This window comes from Zeus faber (assembly GCF_960531495.2).
Source record: "Zeus faber genome assembly, chromosome: 20".
NCBI lineage: Eukaryota > Metazoa > Chordata > Actinopteri > Zeiformes > Zeidae > Zeus > Zeus faber.
Window position 1 is genome coordinate 17739125 of NC_137207.1, and position 27174 is coordinate 17766298.

General features: G+C 43.5%; 1 protein-coding gene across 4 annotated transcripts in view; it reads right to left on the bottom strand.

The window, feature by feature from the left end:
• Positions 1–27174, bottom strand: part of LOC307245374 (calcium-activated potassium channel subunit alpha-1-like) — an 82687-nt gene that overhangs the window by 28768 nt on the left and 26745 nt on the right. For all 4 annotated transcript variants that reach the window (XM_080020928.1, XM_080020929.1, XM_080020926.1 and 1 more), the window contains exons 3-9: positions 15362–15423; positions 11806–11899; positions 11581–11692; positions 5963–6038; positions 4625–4700; positions 4299–4469; positions 1721–1812 (exon numbers count right to left, since the gene is read on the bottom strand). In XM_080020928.1, coding sequence (XP_079877054.1) covers positions 1721–1812; positions 4299–4469; positions 4625–4700; positions 5963–6038; positions 11581–11692; positions 11806–11899; positions 15362–15423 — 683 coding nt within the window. The remainder of the gene's footprint in view (positions 1–1720; positions 1813–4298; positions 4470–4624; positions 4701–5962; positions 6039–11580; positions 11693–11805; positions 11900–15361; positions 15424–27174) is intronic.

Sequence of the window (27174 nt, forward strand, 5' to 3'; positions counted from 1 at the left end):
TTTGATGCAGTCCATGGAGCAAATGTCTTAAAACATTGATCTATTTTTAAAAGTGGGGGAAACCGCATCGTAGTCCCACATGTCTTAGTGTCATTTTTGAACATGTTTTGAATGACAGTGATGCCACATTTCATTTAAAACAACTTAATGCAATTGCCGCGGCGCAACTTTCTGTTTCTGGTCTCTTACGTGATCAGAGACGAAGCCAAAACAGCTGATTTGCAGAATGCATATGAGTCAATAAAAACACTGAGAAACCTGATCAAATGTACAGTTTGCGATGGTTTTCCTTCCTCGGTGCTGAACACGACTGACTGTACTGTGAGCTAAGACTTAAACCGTTAAACCTGTTCAAGCACAGTGAGAAGCTGCAGCAGAGTGGTAAGTTTCTCAACAGAAAGGCACTCAGCGAGGCTGTGCTATGAACAGTTATGAATGACGTGAACCAACATCTTCATAAGAACTGGGCTGAAACATGGTGGACGTGTAAGGTGTAGGTCAGACTGAAGACGAAGGCCAAGAGCGCACAGCAGCACGGCTTACGAAAGCATAGGAAGGCAAACGATTCAGAAGAGGAAAAAGAAAGCGAGGAGGGCAATGTGAAATCGGCAAGAAGCAAGCGATGGCATGAAAGTGTTGTGTAATTAACATATCCTGAATATAATATGAATGTAAGAGGCTGCAAGGTTTTGGTAAATTGCTTATGAAAGGCTGTTGCAATGTAAGAAATACAGCAATTTAATACAACCGAAGTCGACGTGAAGTGGCTTTACTGCGTATCTTCGGTGTCTATCGTGGCATTCTACGTTGCATTTAAGATCAGACGTAAGATACTGCCTCACATGGCTAAGGATCATCGACACGTCTGGGATTCGTGTTAAAGCTTAACATGGCTGTCGTGCGCGACTTTAGGGCCAATGTGAGAGGATGCAGTGTGGAACAAAACGAGACTCTGTGGAGGACGTAACAGTGATTTACAAACACAATATGCAGGGACAAATGGTGTAAGCAGCCTGACTAAGACACAAACATTGAATGGTAACCTACGCAGGATTTCCTTCAAATATATCACTGTCAAATGACTTCATATTATAAACACTTCTAAACTATGCCTACTATGATGAACCGTAGCAGGTCTGCGCTACATGCTGTGAGGGAGGAAGCTCAGCCTCAGCAGTTTGAAAGTAAAGCCATGTTCACAAGGCATTTTACAGTGATATATCAAAGAGGAGCATATGATCAATTTTTAATTCCAAATCACTGAAAGCAGACATTCACTATCACGCAGCAATGACAGCGCACACATGTACAAAGCAATAGCATACAATAGACTTTACGCCAAATAAATCATGGCCTAGTTCTTCAGTCACAGTGTGACTTTTGTTTCGTGCTGAATAGCTGAAATATTTCAGATCGTTTTGATCCTTCAGAACAATTCTGTGTTGTACTTTAAAGGTTATTTCACCTCTGTAAGAGAGGGTCACTGAGTCACACAACACCACACCAATCAAAGTTTGGGGGGATTCTTATTTGTTTGACTTACTTTCTGCCTCTGGTCGAGTTATAACTCCCTCCGTATTTCTTCCGATTAAGGATGAGAGCGGCAATTTCTGGCACGTAGCGAGCAAACATGGCCTACATGCATGAAAAAGAAAAAGAAAATGGCATGCAGAGACGGTTCTACTGCTGCGGAGGCAGTAGAGCCTCCTAGAATACTTACTTTCTCCCATTAACCGCACTATAGGAACCACCATATTTCTTGCGGTTTCCTATTAACTCTATGATTTCAGGGACGTAGCTTGCAAACATGGCCTAAGGAAAAGATAGAAGACAGAAGAAGAGACTAAAAATAAAGATGAAGACGAAGAAGTGCAGGTCCTCTGTTTTTCCTTCAAAGATATCCGTAAATTCTGAAACAGGATACAGGGATAGTGCTGAGATGTATTTGTTGGGTGGGGGGAGGTGGGGAGGCAAGCTGAAAAGGTGACAATAACAAATCCTTTTTGTTATCGTGTGTCAGTTGAACTAGGGAAAAATGTTTGAATGTCTGGAAATTATATCATGGGTAAAATAATTAGTGAACGAAAAGAAGATTATAGAGCGCAGCATTTACGGATATTAGAAGTAAAATATATATATATATATATTTTAAAAAAGGGTAAAAAAAATGACACAGCTCACGACTGGTGTGTCAATCTGTGACCGAAAAAAATCAAAGCGGTTGAGCGGGGGAAAAGAAAGCCTTATGTGCCATGTTTTGTCCAACAAACACACATGCTGGGTTGACTTAAAAGGGCAAAGCTGAGCGGAACACAGATGCCGCATCGTATGTTACCCCGAATAGCCTTGCATTGCCTTCACCACCCCTTCAGAGACGGCCTAATTATGGCTCTTACATATTGTGTGATATAAATTATATTATTGCGGCTAAAATGGCTGTGGATCAATTGGTTTAAATATTGCTATTGCCGTTCCTAGACTCCAATACTGTAGTACTTCACACTGCAGTCACTGAGGATACAAAATACACTACTCACAAAAAGTTAGGGATATTTGGCTTTCGGGTGAAATTTATGGAAAATGTAAAAAGTTCACGCTACAGTGATATTACATCATGAAAGTAGGGCATTTAAGTAGAAGCATGCAGTGGTGATTTCCTCATCTCAAACAATTTAATGAAACAAAAGCCAACAACAGTGGTGGGTAAACCACAACAAAAAATGTCAATGTCTCAATAACTTGTCATGTGCCCTTGAGCATCAATTACAGCTTGACAACGACGTCTCATGCTGTTCACAAGTCGACTTATTGTCTGCTGAGGCATGCCCCCCCCCCCCTCTTCTTGAAGGGCGGCCCTCAGGTCATTGAGGTTCTGGGGTACAGAGTTACGAGCCTCTACACGGCGACTCAGCTGATCCCATAGGATTTCTATGGGATTCAGGTCTGGAGAAAGTGTAGGCAACTCCATTTGAGGTGCCCCAGTCTCCAGCAGCCGTTCCCTAACGATGCGACCTCGAGGAGCTGGAGCATTGTCGTCCATGAAGATGAAATGAGGCCTGTGTTGTTCATGCAGGGGCACAATGACTGGATGAATTATGTTATTCAGGTAGTATGGGCTTGTCACTGTACCATTCACAAAGTGTAGGACAGTTCTGTATTGACTAGACACACCTGCCCACACTGTAACACCACCACCACCAAAGGCTCGTCTGGTGACAACAGTGGCTGATGCTTAGCGCTCCCCTTACGTCTCCGACATCGTTGGCGGCCATCATTTCTGCTCAACGTGAATCAGCTTTCATCAGAGAACAGAACTGAGGCCACTGGTCACTCGTCCAGCGTCAATGCTCCCTGGCCCGTGCAAGACGATGATGCCTGTGCCTGGTGGTGTGGTCAGGTACCCTTGTAGGTCGTCTAGCACGCAGACCACGCTGATGTAAACGGTTTTGAATGGTCTGACGTGACACTTGGGTGCCTCTCACGTCCCTTAAATGCGCCTGGAGTTGAGTGGCATCATCATCCACTTCCGCAGGGCACTGTTCACGATGAAGCGCTCATCAGTGTGGGATGTGGCCAAAGGACGTCAACTTCTATGCCTTTCTGTGACTCTTCCAGTCTCTCTGTATCTCTGTTGAAACCTGCTGAAGACACTCTGTGACACTAAGCTCAGTGGCCACTTCCAGTGGCATTCAAAAGTTTAGAGAAGGTCAAATTAAGTTCACCTGTAAAGTTTATAGTGCATATTAGGTTCATCCTGAAATTTCACCCGAAAGCCGAATATCCCTAACTTTTTGTGAGTAGTGTATATATATGTTTCCTCAATGCCACCTGAATGCATGACACTGAATGTAGTAATTTAGTTGTATTATTAGCAAAATGATGAGGTGGTGGCGCTACTGTGGCTCCACCCAGCTGGCCTCAAAACAGCCCCCTGTCATTGTGTTTGTTGGAAAGTGGGTAGTAAGTCAGGAGGGGGGGGGGGGACGCCACCTGAAACCACAGTGCTTTTCACAATAATAACACCAAGTGAGAAATTAAATATAATATACAGTATATCTAAAGTAAAAATCATACATGACGGTGCATACAAAAATAAACAAGATAAATACACAACAGAATAAGATGTATTCAAATCTGTGGCAGGGCAATGGAGATTCCAATCTCCTAAAATATACAGGATAAACTACTGCATAGCAGACAAAACACAAGGCATTTCTTCCTTCTGTCACTTAAAGGGTTTCCTGCATTTTGTCGTATGAAAGGTTCAGGCAGGAGTAAGAGTATGAGAGGGAGTTTACCAAACCACCGAGGATGAAGAAGACCATGAAAAGGCGGCCCAGGGTGGTTTTTGCATAAACGTCTCCGTAGCCCACAGTGGACATAGTCACCATGAGCAGGTAGACACACTCCCAATAAGAGAGCGCTTGGGAATTTTTGAAGTTTTCCCAAGGGTCCCCTGAGTTTTCCACCTGCAACACAAGTCGGGATTCACACAGCACAGATGTTCAAATCCACTCAATGCTGGAAAAGGTGTGTGACAGTAAGGATCAGACTTCCTACGAATAAAGACAAATAAGTATATTTCCCAAGGCCTGCTTTGCCGCCGTGGCTCCGGCCAACTCACCAAATGTATGAAGCCCGCTGCGGTAAGCCATGTGCTTATGAAGATTGAACACAGGTTCACCAGCTTTATTGAGTTACTATATTGAAAAAAGCATTACAACACAGATTATTGCATTTGAAATGTTCAGTGAGTTTCTCCAGGAAATTTGATGAATCTAAATCGGACACAAACATATAAAGAAAAAAGGACAAATAAAACAGAAATTCATTGCATGCAATTCTGATGTTGCATATGCATTTCAATATTAGATTAACATAGTATTGTTATTAACGCTGTTCAAGCAAGGTGTGATTGAACGAAAACAAGTGACTGAATGCTTTGGGAATCACTCGTTCACTGAATTCTCGACGCCGATCTGACAGAAATGATGAATTCACAGCCACACATTGACATGGTTTTCTTTTCCGAGGAGGAAGAGGTCGACACATGAGACACTGAAGACCCTTTTTGACCCGATTCCGAAACTCAACTCTTTGTTTTAGAAAAGTCGATTTTGATATTCTAAGCCATCATTTTACCCCGTGAATGTGCTCTCAGGGCTTGCCTCACGTGGAGTAATAGCAGGCTTTGATGAATGGAAAGTGAAATGGAACACGGAAATAAATTACATAGCGAGTAAAAGAATAAAAAAGCCAGTAAATGTTAAATAGGAGAGTAAACTAAAGCTTTTTCAACTAATTGGAAGCAATACAAAAGAAATACGTTTATATATAGATTTTTTTTTTTCTTCAACCCTTTAATACAATTTAGGCGACCATATAAATCATTTTTGTGTTCAGTTCTACTTCTGATTCATGAAAAAACCTATTACTCAGTCTTAAGGACCCTACGACGCCGGCCCTTTCATGATTTTATTGCCCCATTCTTACATCTTCTAAGTCAATGGGGGATTATTCTGGAAACATTCTACAGAGCTCTAAGCTCTTCCTGACATCTGTGCAAAAAGCCTTAATTCTCAGATGCAGCAGAATAGATTGTCCCGGTCCAATTCGGCATCAGATGTCCAGCTGCAACTTTCATTTAGGTATTTTCATGAGCGTCAACGCCGCACTATCGACCTTAGTATGGATGGTGTTATTTTTGCTTTAGATATATTGAGGTTTTTTGTTTTTTTCCAAATTAAATAATGACAAACAGCCATGCCGTGACTTGTTATTGGCAACATATTGCCAACACCAATATCCTGTCTTCTCCACTCAGAAAATGCCGACTACGTGGTCATGCAATAATAATGAATACATCATCCAAGTAAAATCAAAGCACATCATTTAGCACAACATCAGGCACATGCAATGTCACAGATACAAAACAATTAATTTCTGCTAAGAATCCACTTACCTTGTTTTTAATATATTCAAAAACTGTAAAATTTCTGAGAACTGTATCAGTCTTAAGGCCCTTAAAAACCTCAAGCCTGTGGAAAAAAAAAAAAGACCACAAAGAAATTAACACTTATTCAAGACAAATCACCCATGATCTGCACATCAACACACCATCATCCTACCTTTAAAAGCGTCATCCATGTTTACCAGCTTCATCGGATTCATTGTTTTAAAAAGATAAAATAAAAGTCACAGGAATAGAAAAATAAAGATCCCACGAACTAAGCGACGCCAGGCATCGCAGATATTTTAGAAATCATGGGACGAAAAATCGTCCCCGGTTTGGCTCTCAAATCTTTTGATTAAATAAGCAACTCATATGCTTTAATCTCAGCAGAAGCCCTGCGCCGCAAAGCCCGAGCCTCGTCGACCTGAAACATTTTTCATTACCGTCGGAATAAAAAGACAGAATGTTGACGAGATGAAAACCTGGATTAGAAAGACAGGTGGAGGCCCTGTTGCACGAGTACATGCCGCTGACGTCACATTACAGGAATTTAAGCAATTTCAAGCAAATTGGAACTACCAACAAGTCAAGGACACCGCCGGCAAAGATCAACACAGATTACAACCCGTGAAAGCACTTTTCATTCATTAGCAGAGACCCCAGCATCGCTGCACTCCAGCTCAATGTTCACAAAACATTCAAATCCATTACTATATAGATGTGACGTCATTCAACCTATAGACGTGCTCTATAGACCAAGATACAGAACACAAACTACAAAGATAACACCTTAATTAACAATGAATGCAAGGTATTACAACCTTGTTCACAAAAACACAAGCTACGGCACCAAACACTACATCCACCACAACTTGGAAAATGCAGGAAAAGGTTGATCACGAAAACAGCAACGAGATCAATAATCCAAAACAGTGCACTGTCAAGCCCATCATTCAGCATCCGTGTCAAGTCCATCTTCGCCTACATAAAGGTGGGCATAGAAAGTTCCCCGGTGTCGAAAGCCAAGCACGTGAAAGAGAGAAAGCAGAGGAGGGGGATCCTGCTAAAACATGACGTGGAACCGCCGTGTGCCTCCCAACGCCGAGATTTCATTTTAAGTTACGGTAGCGTTTGTGCAGTACGGCCCAAATCCCATAAACCTGTCCCACACACACACGCACACACGCACGCCAGCCAGCCTCTGGCTTTAGGGGGGATCCCACCATGCTGCAGGTCTTACCCCAGTAGGAGATTAGGTTGAAGCCTGCCACGACGCTGTGGCAAAAGCCGTCCTGGGCGTCCTTGTCGCTGCCCTGACCGTGGGCCATCCTGACCCTGTAGCCGTTCTGGAACAGATCCCCGGTCGACTTCTTGCGCCTCCTCGTACTGGCACAAACCTCAGTGTGCGTTCCTCCACTGGGCCCTCTGTACACTAACATCTTGGTAGGAATCATTTTATTTATTTATTTATTTACTTTGAATTACTTTTAAATATTTTCGCCGTGCAGAAAAGCTTTCAGCGCCAGTCCTTCCCCGAAACGAGGCAGTTTCAGCGTCCCCCGGGTGATAGAAGCGGGCAACTTCTTCACTGTTTTGCTCGGCAAGAAATATCACCCGCCGACAACGGCAAAAAGGAAAAACAATTAAGTGATTTCAGGATATCAGCCCAGAGAAGGGCGGGGGGAAACAAATGGGCGAATCCGGAGGGGCATCGTGATCTGATTTGCCACAGACCCTCAGAGTATTCCTCACCGAGATTTTCCACCAACGCCGAGCTTAAAGCGAACGCCCTTTCCCCATCAGGATATTACACTATAAGCTCCTTTAGGATTCATCCAGGGAAAGCAAGAGGCCAGACCCAAAGTCTGTCCATCATCTGGCTTGATAACGTCGCTTACATCCCCATCCTGGTACCGTCAGCCGCTCGTCAAACTTCCCTCCGTAATCTTGGAAAAGTAGCAAAACGTCTCTCGTCTTCCATTTATACCAGACGACTGGTGACGTGAGCCCGGTGGCGCCGCCAGTTCTCCAAGAAGCAGCTTTGGAACCGCTGTGCGTTGCAGTGGATGCGCAGTATGGCCAAACTGTTTACAACTACTGGAATAAAAGCTATTGTAGCTTCTATTTAAAGTGATTACGCAGTATTAAATATTCCACCCGGACCAAGGATAACGCAACAATGCGACAGCTTGCAAACAGCTCGGGCTACCATATGAGTCACTTTCTATTAAATTTTTATGCATTTCATGTCATTGCTTTATAGAACTGACATGGAGAGATTTGAGGCTAGTTTTTAGTGGACAGATTAACGCTAAAAGCCTCTTTCTGCATTTACATTTTAGGCCCCTCGAGTTAAAAGCTACAACATGGTCAACAGGGCAGGATAACTAAATGTATGCTTGCAAAGCTATTATCTCCATGGCAATCTCTGGGAGATTGGTGCATTGTTTACTTTACTTAAAATAGCCGAAACAAGATCACCTCGTTTCAACCAAGCTTCCTGCCTCCAACATGTCCAGCGATGAATGGTTGACTATCCAGCTGCCGGGGCAAAATAAATCCATCGCAGTTTTACCCGGAGACAAAGGCACAACCGCCGTCATAATGGACGAAGGACATTCTGGCAGACACGAGCGGTTATAAAGTCCAACAGAGGTAAAGAGAAAAAAGCTCCTAGAGCCTCGACTAAATGATTGAAAATGGGATAAAAATGCAATGAGAACCCAGTGCCCATGGCCAGCATCATTCCAGCTGTACTGTATTAGTTAAAACTGATTTTTATCCAGAAAACATTTTTTGCCCCTCTGTCCCCTATCAGGCAGCATCGGCTCTTTCCCCAAAGGCAGTAAGAGATAATTAAACTGCTATCCCTTCAACAAACAACACTAACAATACCAAACAACAGGAAAAAATACTATAAAAATAACTACCAAAAAAAAAAAAAGAAAGATTGCAGTCTCTTTTCACAAGATATATTGAAATGTATGGGGAGCAGCTCAAGCCTGAACGCACTCTGTCTGATGTCAAGATTCTCACACACACACACACACACACACACACACACACACACACACACACACACACACACACACACACACACACACACACACACACACACACACACACACACACACACACACACACACACACACACACACACAGTTCAGAGGAAAAATGTACAGACAGGGTTAGGGTTTTGCAATGAGTTATCCCTTTGGTTTTTATTGAAAGATGTGGAGATGAAAGGTAATGAAATACATGAGATTCCATTCTTCTCCTACAACAAGACCTTTGTAGGAGAGTGGAAGACCCGATGGCGTCAGATTAAAAGAATGTCGAAAGGAATGTGAAAAATAGACACTGAGCGCTCGCTCCTTCAAAGAAGCGGTGAGGAGTGGGGAATCGTTGTTTTTATTTTTAAATCAGCCGGGAGAAAACGCACACATGATGGTTTGGACAAATGCGAGGACACTGACCCAAGACTCACTGAGCACTCAACACTGTCCTTCAAAAAGCTGCCAGGCAACACCTAACGTCCGCCCATGTGGGGCAAGAGCAGTCTACAAGCACCTTGCAGACCCTGAACGACGTAGATAACACTTTGAATAAGGTATTTAATCCCTCTCTGTTCCATATACACCAACTACAATTGAGTTTATATGTTACAAGGCAACATATCAAATATAACCAATTTTTGAGCCATAAGTTACCATTACATTTTGCTGTAATCCAATCATCAATTTACAGATCAACTCTTATACGTGCACACCTTGGGGTGACAATGCTTTCCTTCGGTAAATCAGATAGCTTTCTTTGTGTGACATAGTGTCAGTGTGTGTGTGTGTGTTGTTGTGTTAATGTATCTGGAGGCTGTTATGTGTTTATGCCTTATGCAGTTATTTGTGCGCTAATGCCCGCGTGTTGGCATCCACGGGCGGTTCTACTCAGGAATCTTTGAGTGTGAGGGTACGTGAGGATATTAATGCACACGCGCACCAGCACCCGCACACGCCCGTGCATGTGTCAAAATGTGTCAGCTGGAGGATTGGCATGGGCTTACTGTCCAGTGAGTGAGACATGGACTTCTGATCGGAAGAGGGATTCAGCGGAGTGGATTTAAGCCAAAGCCACAGAGGTTAGAGCCTACTGCAACGTGGTAAAACCCCAACCCCTGAATCGTCCACTACATACTTTTTATGCTTGTATTCAATGTGATATTGGCATGAAAAAGTGACGGTATTTGTCTTGAGTATATTTTTTTTACAGTCATGCAAACTGAACGTTTAAAAAAGGGATAATAGGCAGAAATATTAGAAATATAGTGCAGAATAATAGAAAATGTGTTGCAGAGAATCTTTCAGGCTTTTCATTAAGGTAAGAGGGAAAGTATTAAGACTAATGCACCAATATGTATTACCAAATTGGTTTTAGGATCAGCATTTTTCAGGGGCCAATATGAGCCAATTTAATGATTTGACAGCAGTGAAGAACTGTTGTTCACATAGGAAATTCATCCTGTTGCCCAACTCCACTTATCAAAAGTGTAAATACTGTGCGACCGCCAAATGTCTGCGCACACCACTAGATGGCAGCGTTTACACAAGCTGCACCAACCCGAGTTTATTTTGCTTTACACTACCTCATCACTGCATCAATCCAGAAAAATAAAATAAACACTCAAGCACATTAAATATCAGGTCATTTTAACAACAAAGCTGCTGCATCTATGCCAACAAGGAAGACGTGAGCGTGGATATGGGATATTGGGCAGGGAGCTTGGTTCGCGTGTCCCTTCAGGGAACGCAGAACTCAACACCTGTGATTCAGCTTTAAAAACCATCTCACTAATCCTCTGATTCCTCACCTTCCCTGGTTCTGAGCTTCACACATTTAGCAGATTGAAATCTATTCTTGTATGCCACCGGCACCAACAAAGCCTATTTATCCACAGTAGGTTCAGTTTAATAGGGTGATAATACAGCTGTGTTTGATCCAAGAATGTGAAGGACGTCAGAATGACACCTTGCAGGACAATGCCAAGAGCCCATGCCTAAAGGGAAGGTCAACTAAGGACAAATATAATCCAGTTAATATTCATGAATACACTGATTTGATTATAGGCTTAGAAATAAGGATCGGGTAGGTGCAGGAGGCTTCATTTGGCCACGGGAGTCCACGGCTCACTCAGACACCCCGAGTACCACAAAAATAAAACCTAACATCTCTTCAATGGTAACACCATCAAAACAATGTATCACCATCGCCATGATGTGAGGAATAATTTCCATGCAGTGCTCACACCTTGACTGCATTTAGCATGTTTATTAAGGACGTAAATTCCATCCATAAGGCCCATAGTCCTGTAACGTTGAAGACAACTTTGCATTTGGTTAAAAGAAACAAAAAACAAACAGACTGAGTGCTCAACAGTAATTAAAACCCAGACTCCAACCATTTCCGCTAACAGAAGGAGGCCGAGCTTCTGCCATTTAGGACGGTGCTCATGCCAAATTAAATCCACTAGGTGGTGCCACAGACTTAATATCTCTCTGAAGCAGTAAATTCCCAGCGGCCCAAAAGGTAGAGGCGTGAATATAGCGGTGTTCTCCAACACTGTGATTTCTTACCCAGCCAGCTTCTGTTCAGGTAGACGGACACAAACACCGGGGGAACCGTGAAGAAGTCGACCACCGAGTTCACCTCCAGCCAGAACCACAGCTTGTCGTTGGCGGCGATAAACTGGGGGGGATAAAGAGACCCGACTACTTAGCGGCCGACTGAACGAGCGTCTCTGGTGAAACCGGAGAAAGGTGAACTCTGTGCGGGGCGAAACCGACGAGGGCTCTACTCACACGCAGGCCAAAGTAAAGCAGGAAGAACACATTGAATGCCATGTCGATCTGCAGCGTGAAGTCTTCGTAGAAGTTCTGACAAGACTCGATGGGACTAAAGGGAGCGGAGAGAGAAAATGCAAAATTATGTCTCAGCCGACAGTAATATTAAGGAATTATGTATATGATCGTATTTAATGACACAAAAAAGATGCATTCTTCTTTTCCTGAAAATGCAATTTACGTATTTTCAAAAGAAGATTAAGTGATCTTTTTTTTTTTTTTTTTAAGGTGCAATAGTCGATATTTCCCAAAGGTTTATCTGTTGAGAAAGAAACATGCATATTTTTTTTACTTTCACTCAAGCAATAACTCAGAGCTATGCTTGATTAACCCTTAAATAACTGCATAAAACAGTTTCCACACATCTCAATGCGAACATTTTTTTTTGTTGTTTCCCCCACTTTCCTAATGTCACAGGGCTGCATTTCCTATCCGTTTTAGTTGCAAATGATTTCAGGTGAAACAGATGTTCAGGTCTGATGGAAATGCAAAGCAGAAAGCAGTAGTTTAAGGGTTAAACGCATGCAGGGTATCGATCTCCTCTCATGTGATCAGGCAGCCATAGCAAATGCTTGCAATGTAGTGAAGTCTCACCCTTAAAAAGCTTGCATATCTGGCAATAAGAGTTCAAATAAATAAAGACAGATAATTAACCAAGTAAATGTAATGGACTTGGTAAAGATACTTTTAATCACATTTATCCATAACCTGATAAACTCCAGAACGTCGTCGAGACCTGAAATGAAAATATGATAATAGCCTTACTATGCACATGCCATACATCTCAATTTTACATTTGAAGAAATACATACAATAGACTTACCCCTTAGACCAGATGTATATTATTGGGAATTTGTTATCTAATATTTTACCATTCTAGTAAACAGCTGGAAAGACTGCCATCTAAAGCTATTCTCTGGATTACTTTGAAAGATTCTGATACCAAACCCTCGGGTGAACTGCCAATTGAAAACTAAGGTTTATGTTATAAAAATATTGTTTTCCTTTAATAGTTTTTGCTGTGTTTGACTTTTCTCAGTTGCTTCCTGCTGCCCCTTGCCACCAGGTCTACCCATCCACCATAAGGAGGCCCTTAGGCCACCAGGACTTATTATACACTGGGCTGTATCTGCTCCAGTCTGCTGCCAGTAGCAGGAGAATCAACTAACTTCTTGCTCTTTGACCTTGAGTAAAAAAAAAAAAAAAAAAAAGCTTGTCGGCTTGTCAGGTATTTAAAAATAAGAAAAAAAAAAAAAATGGAGCGCAAGGAGACCTGCGTTAAACTAGGACAAAGAAAGACCCAGAACAACAGTGGATGCGAATGAGAAAGAAATTCTAACAGGACACATTCCTCGTCTGCAGCGTACGCATCCGCCAAGCAGAAAAGGTAGGTCGAACAAAATGGCAGGAGCGAGGAGTCAAAGCTCACTCTCCACCTGACAAGAGAGGTTTTGGTAAACTGCAGACCGGCAGGCTGGACGGGTGGTGCACAGACGGTGCTGCTGAGGATGTAACTCTACCTCGGCTGGTCCAGATAATGAAATGAGACCACGCTCACAAACCAGATCAGAGGACCGTGGGCATAACAAAAGCTCCTCTCGCTGTTTTCCTGTAAAGAGGCTTCCTGTGTGTGTACTGGTACACTTGCACTCTGCTGAATTTTGCTCTGCTTTCTAATGACACACACACACACACACACACACACACACACACACACACACACACACACACACACACACACACACACACACACACACACACACACACACACACACACACACACACACACACACACACACACACACACAGCTGTTTTGCTTCGCCCCGCTTGGCGAGTGACGATGATTGCTTCTGGAACAGGAATTTTAGCCTTTCCTGTTCGTCTGAGAGCCTTATCCTTTCATTACGGAGATTAAAACCATTTTCATTTGTGAGCAAGCAGCGTTGTTGGCCATCAGAAACCAACCTGGAAGGTGCACGTATGGCTTTGAATACATATTCATTCCACATAGAGGCCTTTACTCTGTAGTGCAACATATTTTTAAATGTGTGGGCAGATTGTGCAGAGTTGAATAGGGATATACCCCTTTTTAACAGCCAAACTCAACTGCCTGACTAATGATCACTTTTAGACTTGGGGTTGGGGGGCTGGGCTTGTAATGTTAATATTTTTCTTTCCATTAGCTTTGCTTGAATATCTGACAGGAGTAATTTCGATCCCGGTATCAGATTTGTGTACCGGGGGTATTTCTCCAGATAGGGATCTCTGGTGTCACTCCATCCCTAGCTATTACATTTTTTTGACTGAGAATATCAAATAAAGGAGGAGGAGGTAACTTAAAACAAAACAATTAGAGGTGACTGTCATCTTGCTCTAGCGAAAGGAAATGGTGTATGGAAATATATAGAAAGAAAACGCAAACCCTAATGAGGAAATCATACCCGTCCTCTGATTTAATCTCTGCTGCGTGTTGCCATTTCTCACAAATATTAAAACGGCCACTGTCCAAGTCAGAAAACGTTGGGCAAATGAATAACATATAGACATTTGTATTGTTATATGTGTGGGACATGTGCATTGGAGTTCTAAGTCTGAGAAGGCTTCAGAGTAATGTCATCCTTGGCTTAAAATACCAGATGCAATTCCCAGGCTTTGAAATACATAGAAATTAAGCCGGACACGCTGAAATCCCTCTGCCCCGGGGCAATAACATCCAAAAGGTTTGCGAGCACAAGTTGATGAGTCCGCCGCAGTAAGCCGTTCAGTAAATACATCCCATGGAGAACATATAGCGTGTTTGTATGTTAGAGTGCGAAATTAACACCGATAAATATCTCTGAGTTTAAGATTAAAGTGGACTACATTTCTACATTAAACTTGGAGACTCAAAGCTCAAAGTCTGTGTTGGGTCACTTCTTGCGCAGCCCAGCCTTTATATTGACGGCAGGAAAGGCGGAGCCCACCACCAACGATGGGAACAGCGTATAGAGGAGCACATGCATAATGAAAATGTTTCAATGACTTGATTACATTCTTAATTCAATTCTTAAAAAGTGACAACTAAAGCAATTATCAAACATGGCATTCTTTTAACAAAACAAAAACCTTACAGATTTCCACTTCGATCTAAATTGACAAATGTATTGTGTATGATCAGGATATACTATGAACATGGCCTTGGGAGTTACAAATTTGAGAGGCAAGCTTCCCAGTCTAATAGCACGGGCAGAATCAAAATGGCGGTCATGAGGCGGGTTGGGTACGAGTGTGCTGCTCAAAAACACCTGAAAGGCGGAAAGGGGTCGGGGAATTCAAACCCCCGACCTCCTGGCTTATGCCGAGTACCTTTAAAAAAAACAAAACAAAACAAAAAAAACAACCAAGGTTCAGCCTTCCAAACACGTGCTCCATGAAGCTGGAAAGAGGTAAGTGAGTGTCCAGATATCACAACAGATTCATTCATTCAACCTGTTTTTCACTGATTCATGAGGTGGAAGAGGCAGAAATACTTACTCAGAGGAATCGATGAAGTATATTACAAGGGCTCCAATGCTGAGGGCAAACACAAGCACGACCTGAAAAACACAGGAGAGACGGTGACTTCAATTAATTGATCACGCCACAAACGTTTCAAACTGCGCACGCAATTACTTGATGCAAATAATGGAGCCAGGTATGAGGAGTGGACCGATACCACAGTTTAACTCCCAATACAGATTTTGAATCCTCAACTTTAAATATCGCCCACCACCAATTTCAAGAGTATAGACCTGTAGTTTGGGCTCAGTGGAACAACCTTATGCCTCCATGGGTCAGGAGAGCTGAGCGTTATAAATATATGTTCTCTAATAAAAGACATCAATCCTGGCCATAATATTATGGTCTCTTTACAAAATCAGATTGGCTTTATAGATAGCTGGTGTGGCTCAGTGCCATCTACTGGTTGAAATCGTCACAAAGCATGCAGGGAGGACGCTGACGTAGGTTAGTATTTTTAGTGGCCCTCTGTGTCGCAGATTTAAAAAAGTTAAGGAGAAACAAAAAGAAGGGCAGCCCAATCCCCACTAACCACCTTGCAATGACCAGACCCATTTTCAAACTTTTGGCATCGAGCCGTGCTCATTTCTTGATTGTGTCAATAATGCAGTGGTTGGAGTGAGCCTTAAACCACGGGGAGAATATACCCCATTGTTTTGGTTTTTTTTGGATTGAGGACATTCTCTGATAGTGATACTCTCATGTAGCCCGGTTTCAGATCTGATACCATTCTAGACTGATAGCATCATCAGTACTAGTGTATCCATAACAAGGACATTGACGTTGGTTCAGCCTCGCAATAAGGATATCTAATATCTGATAGATATCTAATGTCAAAAAAGCAGGCCACCAGCTTTACGGTGGAGGTCTCATTGGCCAGCAACGCATTTTCAAATATAAGTTACAGCTGAGCAACGCCGGAAATTCACAAGAACAGACAGACGACGTTGTCATTTCAGGCTTTTAAAGCCAGAAAGTAAAGACAGACTGCCGAGACCAACACTGGGGATCCGTACGTGAGCCTCGACGGGCCCTTACTGGTTCCTTCAAAGAGACAGCATCACCGTTCATAACCACATGGCCCCAGTTCTATTCAGCAGCTTATATCTGACAGGGTAAATAAATACGCCGGTAGCTGAAAGGGAAAACACACTCACATTTTAAACACATCAATACACTCACACGAGCGCCCACGCCAGAGTGGAACTCATTGTGTAAATTAGAAGGGGAGCGGCGGCGAGGCAACGCGCGGCTCCGGTTTTTCGCCGAGACAGACAGGAGAGCGGGCGAAAAAAAAATCTGGAACCCTCGGCGCGGCAGGAGAGCACAATAACAGAACAACGGGGCACCCTTTTTCCTGCACCGCCACTCTTGCCTTTTTCTGAGGGATTTTTCCGAAAGTGCCGCGAGTGCGAGGCACGCTCTCGGAGCAGATCGGGAGGCAGGCGCTTGTAAACACACGCTTCAGAAGTGTTGTATCACGCAAGAGGCAGCGGGAGCCGTCAGGTGACAGTTCCCGACAGTGACGGAGCTCGGCCGAAACGTAATCACTGCCACTGTCGTGAGTCCCCGAGGGGATAAATGGAAAGAACAAACAGTGGACTGGGGCGAAGAAGGGTTATGCCCAGATCACTCAGTTCAGGGTATTAAGCTGAGCTGGGGGGGCAGATGTTTCCTTGAGCTTCACTAAAGTGTTGTGTAAGCTCCGCTCTATGCTTTCACCTGCCACATATTAATGGCACTATCACTGATAAATTGTATTTAACAAATAGTAATTATACCAAACGTGCAGAGTATTTATCATACAGCTTTTTTAATATACATATCTTGCATAATAAAAACAAAAGCACCATCATGCGCAATTCACAATGAAAGCATGGTAAGACTATTACATTAAAAAAAAATAAAAAAATTGGGTGACCTCAATTTTACGACTGAAAATGTGGAAGTGATATAGACGGGGGAGGGGTACCGGGTTGGGGGCTAATCTGGCGAGACGCCAACGCGGAAAGGACACACACACACACACACACACACACACACACACACACACACACACACACACACACACACACACACACACACACACACACACACACACACACACACACACACACACACACACACACACACACACACACCCCCTCCCACCCCTGACCTTGCTTGCTTTGGTCTAGAAATGACACAATAGCTATCCTGGACAAGCAGGCCATGTGCATAAATAATGGATGAGCTCAACCCAAGTCATTTCCATGATGTGAAATTGCATTGTCACCGCACCATTGACGGCTCCATAATGAGAAAATGCCTCCATGCATTTTTAATCCGCTCTTCCCACTTTGAAAGACGGGAAATCTCTTTATGCCTCTGGACCGTCCCGTGTTTGGGGGGTGGAAAAACAATGCGAGTGCAACCCTAGAAAGGTCGGTTCAGACGGCAAATTAAATCTCAAACGTCACACGGCGCGCATGGCAGAGCGTGGCAAGGAGGAGCCGGCCCGGGACGGCTGCTCTGCCCCAAAGAGGTTGGCGACGCGGCGTGCCAGCTTCCATTATTCATCTCAGCCGCCGCAGTAAGGACGCACCGCCACATCTGTACGTTTATCCGCCTGCGGACGGGGCTCCACCGGCAGATGGCTGCGTCCACAAGGGGGCCTGATGAGCTCAGACTGGATGACTCCCAGGGGTAACTGACCACTGCAGGGGACTGAGGCGGGAAACAAAACGTGATGGGCCATTTGGAAGCAATATGTTGGAAATTAGAAATCATTCAAAGGGGCGGGGGGGCGCTCGGGAGGTGTTTATTCAACTCAAACAATCCATTTATTTTTACGCAACACACATTGCCTCCCTTACTATAACGTCGCGTGAACCCCAGCTTATTTCCGCCGCGCGCAGCTCCACCTACACAAACCACACACACCAGCCCTACTAACGCACCGACATCGCACCTCTCTGTGTCGCAGAACACTTGGCACATCGAGCGCTTCACTTGGAAGCGCCGTGTCCCGTTCACAGCGGCCTCGCATCCACCCTGCTCCATGCAGCAGACTGTATTGTATTCTACAATACGGCCCCACCGCGAGGCACGAGGTGGAGAGGGTGCAAACATTCAAGGCGAAGGCACCAAATGTTCCCCATACCACAATCCTCGGAGACGGTTCACTCAGAAGGTGAATGCGGATCTGGTATGCTCAACGCCTGCCTGGATATTAAAAAAAAAAAAAAAAACCCTGTGAATGCACTAACAGCCCTTTACCATTCAGAAATTCACCCATGGCACATCGTAGTGCGGACTCTCAGGCCCTCCGGGCTTCTTGGAGCCTGACTCACCGCCGGCCAGCATGAATAACCAGCAAAAAAAGATGAGAACTCGCTGACCAGGTTGACACATGTGCTCTCTGGCTTTGAGGAGGAAGCTAAGGTCGCATTAGCATCACCTGCCATTTCAGATGGCACCGCTGAATGCTGGATGATGACTACTATGTGGATGCAATTTTCATTAGGTAAGTCATGAAGCAGAGGTTTATCCGCTGGCAAACGGGTACATCTTCTTCATATAACATTCGAGGCCTAACAAACTCTACTGAATGCTTAATTTCCAAGACATAATAAATACAAAACCTGAGCTGACCTAAGAAATCAGTCAAATCAACAGGGAGGTGTCGCTTGTACGATAAACTACCAAAAATAGGATATGCAACAACCTGCCCTTACAAAACAAATATACATCAATACATTGAAAAATATAATGAAAAAATATATTTTAATGCGAAGGACAAATATAGAGCACATATATACACCAACAAATAATGTAAAAAAATAAATAAATAAATAAATGAAACACTATAGTGTCAACACAAAAACCCTCCCAGATCAGAGCCACCCCTGGTGACATGACATCCGTGTTGGCTCTACTCCGTCCATCTTTGTTTAGCACAGGCTTTCCACTCTGCGCCAAATCCATTGCGACCCCACGGGTCACATGCAGTGGATGAATCCCGTGGTCTTAACGGGCCGGGAGTTCATTAGAACTCTGAGTCAGCGACCTGGTGCTCCTCGGGGGTGAATGACCTGCAGGAAGGCAGACCGTCCTGCTGTCTAAAGCAAACACAAGCAGACCGTCGGCTGGCCTTGGGAATTCCTCTGGCTTCCCATCTGTCTGTCTGCTCAGTGGAGTACGGCATTTTGACAAAATGTCACAGGGTGAAGTGATGCGTACTAATGGAAAATATTTATGTTTTGGGCTGAATATTGCATCTGCAATGGTAATTATGAAAATTATACGTTTTGATTTTCTTATGCCCTTCAATTGTTTCACTTCAGATTTTTTAAGAAAGTAATAAAGATAATCTGCAAGCACTTAACACTGCCACAGTTTAGAGAGAATATTATATTATTCAAATATTCTTCTTAGGCTCCTATGAGTATATTCACAATCGGAATTGTGGCATTCTGCTCTGTGTTCAAACAATTTTGCAGCATTACAGCAATGGATAGTGGGATAAATGTGTCCAATATAAATTCATGGGAACTACATTTTTAAATATTGGTCGCCCTAAATTGTTTGAAATTCATCGCATGGTGTGTTCTGAATGTCTCTTCAGTCCCCATAAATGTATTTAGTTACCGTCCTGGAACAGTGAACAGGGCAGCTGCTCTAACCATTTACTGTGCTCCCGGAGGATGTTTGCATTGCTTTTACCAAGATTAATTTATTCAGTGATTATTTCATGGAGAAATCGGATAAATTAATCATCCCAATCACACAGAACGGTAATCACCATTACAGACATCCCCGCCCCATCGCCTTGTCAGACAGGAGGCATCAGAGAGTTTATAGCAAAACTTTTCTTCTGTTTACTGACATCAACCGGTACACATGAAAATAATAATCCAGGTCTAGTGGATATATAATAATAAAAACATATTGGGACTTTTCCCCCGTTACCCCCTTTGATTATATTGACCAAGTCATTATAATCAGTTTTCATGCCCAAAGATGCCTTGTGTCGCGGCGTTTAGCACAACACAGAGCGTGGTTAAAGGTTGAGAATCCTGATCTCATCTTCCCGGAAACTCCCATTCCCCCCTGAAGATTTGTGGCCGCGGAGAACCACACCCGGTCGGGAATAATATCTTAAGGGACAGCGGCGTCCGAGTCCAAAGCTTTTGGACGTTTACTGTCGGTGTCTGCGGTGTGCATACTAATGGGGCGTTGGAGCCTGGCTTCCTCCTTTAGCGTGATCTTATTATAACCTGCCAGCGTGCGCTTCATAAACACTTACTCCGCTGTGTCATCCGCCTAAATGAGAAATCATGTTCCAGATCGCACCTACGGGAAGTTGGGTTGTGCATGCGTGACACACACACACACACACACACACACACACACACACACACACACACACACACACACACACACACACACACACACACACACACACACACACACACACACAGGGTTTTAGCCCCAAAGTAAAAATAATTGACATTCCGTAGTTACCCCCAAGTCAGTCGAAAACATAATTCCGTGTTTGTGTCCTCACACAAGTTTGTTTCCTTGCAGCTCCCAAGCAACGGGTCAGAAATCATATCAGTTTTATTTTAGTCCCAAATGTTTATAAAGTTGAGGAGTTGAGGGCTTTCAAACATGCAATGTTTAGGCTGTTTGAATGGAACCTTTGTTGTTGGCAACATCCAACAATGAGTGATTTCCTTTCACAGAGACACCATGAGGCAGTACTCTTTGGACTTGCAATTATTTGATCAGAGGTAGTAGACAGCCACAACAAAACGCAACAAGTGTGTCGGCTCTCATTAGCGATCTCTCTGTATCCTCCTCTAGCCATGCGCAAACAGGGCTCCGCCATTACCCACAATACAGTCCCTGAAGGTCTTAATCTCACTGGCAGTATATCATAAGGTGTGTGTGGAGCATTTTTAGTGTGGAGGCCTTTCATTTTCATCCCACAGCTAAAGAGAAACAAACATAGGGAAAGTAGGTGCTTCTTCTCATGCAAACTCATCACGGATCAGTGGTTAGAGAGCATCACATAGTGTTATCTGTGAGCATGACTACATTCAAACCCCACAACCCCCCCCTCATCCCACAACTCGTGTCAAAAGAATGAGGTCCCCCGCAGAGCGATGCTCTGAATCCCTTAACAAATACCGTACAGAAAGAGAAGGGAATGAATCATCCCAAGCCAACGAGGAGAAGCAGCCGGGAAAGCGCCTTTTTGAGGAGCAATACAAGGGTCAAGATGCAAGGCCAACAACCACAGGTGTGCGCTCACAAAGGTTTAGGGCTGCAGATATTTCTCTATCATCCCATCCAAATTTTTATGCAATATTATTTTTTATATTCAAATATATTAAAAAGTTGTGTTGCTCAAATTTAGTATGGGGGCGTTACGCACAGATCCGCAGCTCCCGTCAGTGCGATCTTTTCCCCAAACAAAGCAAATCAAAACTATAGATGTATAAAATTTACCCCGTTTCCTACTGCGGCTCTGCTGCAGAGCAGATCGCTCCTGAAAAAAAAATGGCGTTCTCAGTTAGGAGCAGCTATGTATGGATGCTGCCAATTGGCAGTTATCAATCACATACGGGCAAAGGTGTATCAGAGATTTGTGCTTTTGAATAAATGTCACTACAGGCAGCCCTGAAGAAGTGGTTCAGATAATTATTACTTTGTATTGTGTATTAACACACACACACACACACACACACACACACAGTTTCAGATACTAATGCAATAAATACAAGTAATATATTAAAGCAGCATTATGTAAGGTTATCCAGTGTAGTGCCTCTAGCTCTTTACACAGTGAGTAAACAACCTTACATTGCAATAAATGTATTAATTTGCCCTCCCTGCAAGCATATGAGGCTAAGCTTTGAGTCCAATCAGAACATATTTCGTTTTTGTTCTCACTTATGTGATTTCTGTGAAAAGATGTACCAACACCGTCAGGGCCAGGGGTTTATTGAACCTATTTATGGTTACTGATTTGAATATATATATTTTTTTAATTTCACCTCTGCAAATTTCACTTGCATTTCAGTGCTCTGTTAAAAAGGTCACAGATTCAGAAATGTACTCCAATTTCGACAGCGCGATAACAGCTGGAGGCGCAACACTTGAGAATCTTACAAAGTGCTCCTTTAAATGTTTATCCTGAATCCAATTTTACACTTAATTCAAACTTTAAGACCAAATACACCTTGTGCAAACTGACAAAAAAAAAAATGCCAACAGGCTGTGCAGAACGAGGCTAAGGAGGGAACATGACGTAACGCCACTCGTCTATGGTACGTGCGCCTTGTTGCATAGTCCATGTGGCTAAACACTCCCTGAGATTTAGGGAAGCGACGACAGACAGAGCTACTTAAAGGACCGTCTCCGCAACGGGGAGGAAGTCATTGATCCTGTTGGTGGAGTCACTTCGCTCTTGGTCAAGTAAGTTTGAAGTTTCCTTTTATTAATAATGGTTAATAGAAAAGAACGAATGATTAAAAATGTAATACCTTTATATTGGGATGGGTTCAAATAAGGTTTTCCGCTGAGGTTTGCGTTCCATTTTCGTTGCTTAGTGTTTTTTGTTGCATACTACATATTGAATTTAGGGATGAAAACAATTCCATGGATCGTTGATTGCAATATTTGATTTGTATGTCTAGTGATGAGCAGATTCCTCATCCACTTGCTTGCCTCTCACAGTTGTTCCTCAATTGCTTAGACAATTCCTGGAACAACTCACCCGTTTCTCAAATCTTCACACAATTCTAAAAACCTCACACATAACGGTACAAGCGTCTCACTTCTGCGTCCCGAATCAAACTTTGCCTCAGACAACACACACTAGGTTTTCAGATAAGTAATTTGGAACTTAGTAAAATCACAGCACTGACTATCCGGATAAACCTGTCAAGAAACACCCTGGCAAGAGAAATTCAAAACAATTCCGTAAAATACCTCTTACATTAGTGGATAGAGAAATACTACTGTATATACTGTTTTGGTCAAAAACAAGAGTCTCAAAAAGGAAGAGTCCATGCAGAGTAATATACGCAATTTCCAAAAACATTATTTCCAAAGACAGCAAATACAACTTTGACATTGTTAGGACCCATTGTTCCAAAGCGCATGGACATGCCTCTGGAGAAAGGTGTGGTCTTTGAGTCTAGGCCGTGATGACTTTAGTTCAGTATATTGAGAGCATATGTTTTCTGAATGTACATACAGTTTAGTGCAACAAATGATTTATTTGGCCACTTTTGCAGGAGGAGTTTGGAATATTCAAACATGTGTGCAAACAGGTGTATAGTATCTAGGGTTATGGGAAATGTGCGTGTGCGTTTTTGAGAATGACATAAGGGTATGGGGTTTTTGTGCCCCAGGAATCAGTCTTTGTGTTTAAGCAATCAAGAAAAACGAAGTGCCACTTTGGTCACTACCCCCTGGATTGCAGTACACTACAAGTGGGAAATGACAAATTGATGACCATGCATGGTGGCTCCATTAGAGTTGGAGTGTTATGCATCGGTAATCCTCCTGACATCCATTGTAATGTACTCAGATACGTTTGTGAATACAGAAGCTCACACACTGGCTTGTGTCTCGCCCCGGCAGACAGTGAGAGATTACTCATCCTTGAGGCAATATCACAATTAGGACTGCATAATGGGCTCCAGTCATCGACAGCAGCAATGGGAGGATGACATGCCTTACGCCCTCTCCCCCTCCGTGCATCCACTGAGAAATCAATCTCTTCATGCGCCACTCTGTTCAGGCCTCATTCTGTAGTCAATCTGAGTATCCTACAACCAGGAGGAGCTGGTAGACGTATAACGTAGGGAGTACTGTCGGGGTCTAGAGAGCTGAGGCATCAACGACCCTGTCAAATCTCAACCTTTCTGACTCCGGAGCTATCAATTTGCCACGCACGTCGGAATAGCCAGCAGCACAGCCGGGTGGGTAAGCTATTGTCCTGAGTAATGTCCTGAAAAACTGGCGAGAGTAAATAAATAAATCAGTAAAAGAAACAAACAGGAAAAGAAGGTGCTTCTTCTCATGCCAACTCATAACGGATCAGTGGTTACAGAGCATAGGATAGTTTTCTGTGAAGATGAATGAATACAAACCAGAATCCATAACGAGTGTCAAAAGAATGAGGTCCTCTGCAGAGCGATGCTCTGAAACCCTTAACAATTAACGAACAGAAAGAGAAAACATCCTAAGCGAATGAGGAGAAGCAGCCGGGAAAGCACCTCTTTGAGGAAAGATGCAAGGGTCAAGATGCAAGGACAACAACCACCACCATAGACGGGCGCTCACAAAGGGTTGCTCCCAAGGTCCAGAGTCTTGCGTCTTGCCACGGTTTGGCCGTACTACGGTAACTAGGGGTACAGCAACTACGGAAAGGCCTGCCCCTGAACAGGAGGTCAGCGACTTGAGAAGACCGTTCAACAAAGACCAGAGACAAGCAGGAGCCCAGTGAACCCAGAACCAAGGATGGAGGTGAGGGACATCGGACAAGAAAGAACGGAAGCGGGGCATGAGAACAACCCTGCACCAACGAATCGATGAGGTAAAGAACAAAGTAGAAGACGGAGGCCGTCCTGACCCTCTGTCAATATAGATGAACGTGAATGGCCCACCCCTTCTCCCTCTGGTGGTTAGCCCATGAGGAGACATTTTTAGCCTCCACTGGTGAGACTGTAAGATGTGATACCCCTTTTCCACCACGCCGATAACCCGGTAACACCCACTAACATCCGGCATTTGTCATCAGGTAACACCCAGGTGTCAGTCCCGCATCAAATGACCCTGCAATAGATACAGGTTTTTTTTTTGTTGTTTTTTTGGGGGTGTTTTTTTATTTATTTATTTTTTTTTAATGGGCTCCACCTTCGATCTGCCCTGATGTAAACTAGATGTAAACTGAGTGTGGGGAACACAGCGGAGAACCCCCACGCTCCCCGCCGGGCTCCGGGCCACTCCAGGTCTCCGAGCCGCCCAACGCCGCAGTAGAAGCAGCATGGCTACTCCATGCTGCTCCTACTGCGGCGCTGGGTCGTTCACCAATGATCACATCTTTTTGAACGGCTCAAAATACCTTCCTTTTTTAGGTTTTACAGTTTAATGTCGTTTGTTGAGGTTGCCGTCTCCTCTACTGTTTTGTTCCCAATGGAACACACTGGAACCATGATACGCCCCTTTTCAGGCATGTTTGTGACGTTGAACGTGACACCAGAAAAAAACATTTTTTAATAACTAAGAGAACAGCATCTCTCCTGGCAATAGGAAAGGAGTCAATCGCCTAAAATTCGCAGCTTATCTTTTTAAAAACAGTATAAGTATTTGTATGCTCTCAGGTTCTTATGGGTTTCTCTAGCCAGGTAAAATAACAGTTGCTTTTCGCAAACGCTCTCCTAAAGTGTAATTCTAGCAATCACACCAACACTCTCTCGATTAGAGAGGAGCCACCATTAACCGACGTGTCTCTCAGCTGTATCTTACTCCCAGGTCACGGTGGGGTGCAGTTAGGGGGAAGTGGGAAAGGCGACAGGAAGGTGGTGGTCAGGAACTAGTCGCCATCAGCGTAAGATCGTTTGGTAAACTAGAGCGGTGAGATTCCCTGCACAAGGGACCAACCTGTTAGACAGAGGGCTGATTCTAGAGCCGCATACGGGCTCACCGACCCGCAGGTCTGCCAGACCTATAGGTTAAATATCATAGAACATTACATATTAAAACGGTTGGCATAGATAGCCATTTTTGGAATGGAATTTATCATAGAAAAAAACAACACTTCTTACATGCACAACACAGGTAAAACATAATATAATAGGGCTGGGCGATATTGACTAAATCAAATATCACAATATTATTTGACAACACCTTGATGTCAATAATTTGGCAGTATTTTGGTGCTTTCGTGAGGTATTTACACACAATAAATAGTTCGTAACATTCGACTATCACAGTATGACGATATCCAAAATCCCAGACGATATCTAGTCTCATATCAAGATATCGAATTTATCTATCGCCCAGGCCTACAGTACAGTACCCTCAGAAGGCTTCTTCAGCTGGGTTTTCCTTCCATGCCAGTGATAGGGACACAGAGGAGAGTAAAGTCACCACAGGGAGAGGAATTCTTCCATCTTGTCAATGGAAATGTTATTCCTTTGTGTGCTTGGCCTCCCATGGAGCAGCACGCAGCCTACATCATTACACATCACTGCCGGCATTACAGCAGCTACAGAAACACAGTTCTGCTATTCAATGACGACTTCACCAGATTCTTAACTCTACCAATAGCTTCCACAGTGAAGCTAAAGTCTAGGTATGTTGTGCCTAATATGGTACATTATGGTATATTTTCTTTGCTTTGGAACAGTGTTTGAATACAGACTACTACCCAAGGCCACATCATCCAACATCACAGTCAGACATGGTGATATTGCTCTTATTTATTCAACACCTTAAATTCTATACAACAGCTTATTATACTTGCATTTGACATGTGTGGCATGGTGCTTACCCATTTATGTTGTTGTTTTTATTTCCTTGTCATTAGGTGAGGCACCAGAGAATTTGTCTCTGTGGCTCGTTAGTGGTGTTCAACCCCTCCAGGAAACAGAATGCTTAGCGGTAATTGCCTGCTACCCATCACCATATCAGTGCAGTTCAGCTGCGGTTTTCAGAAAGACTGGGCACCAAAAAAAAAAAAAAAAAAAAAAGCCAACAGGCGCCCTGAGTGACGTCATGGGGAGAGG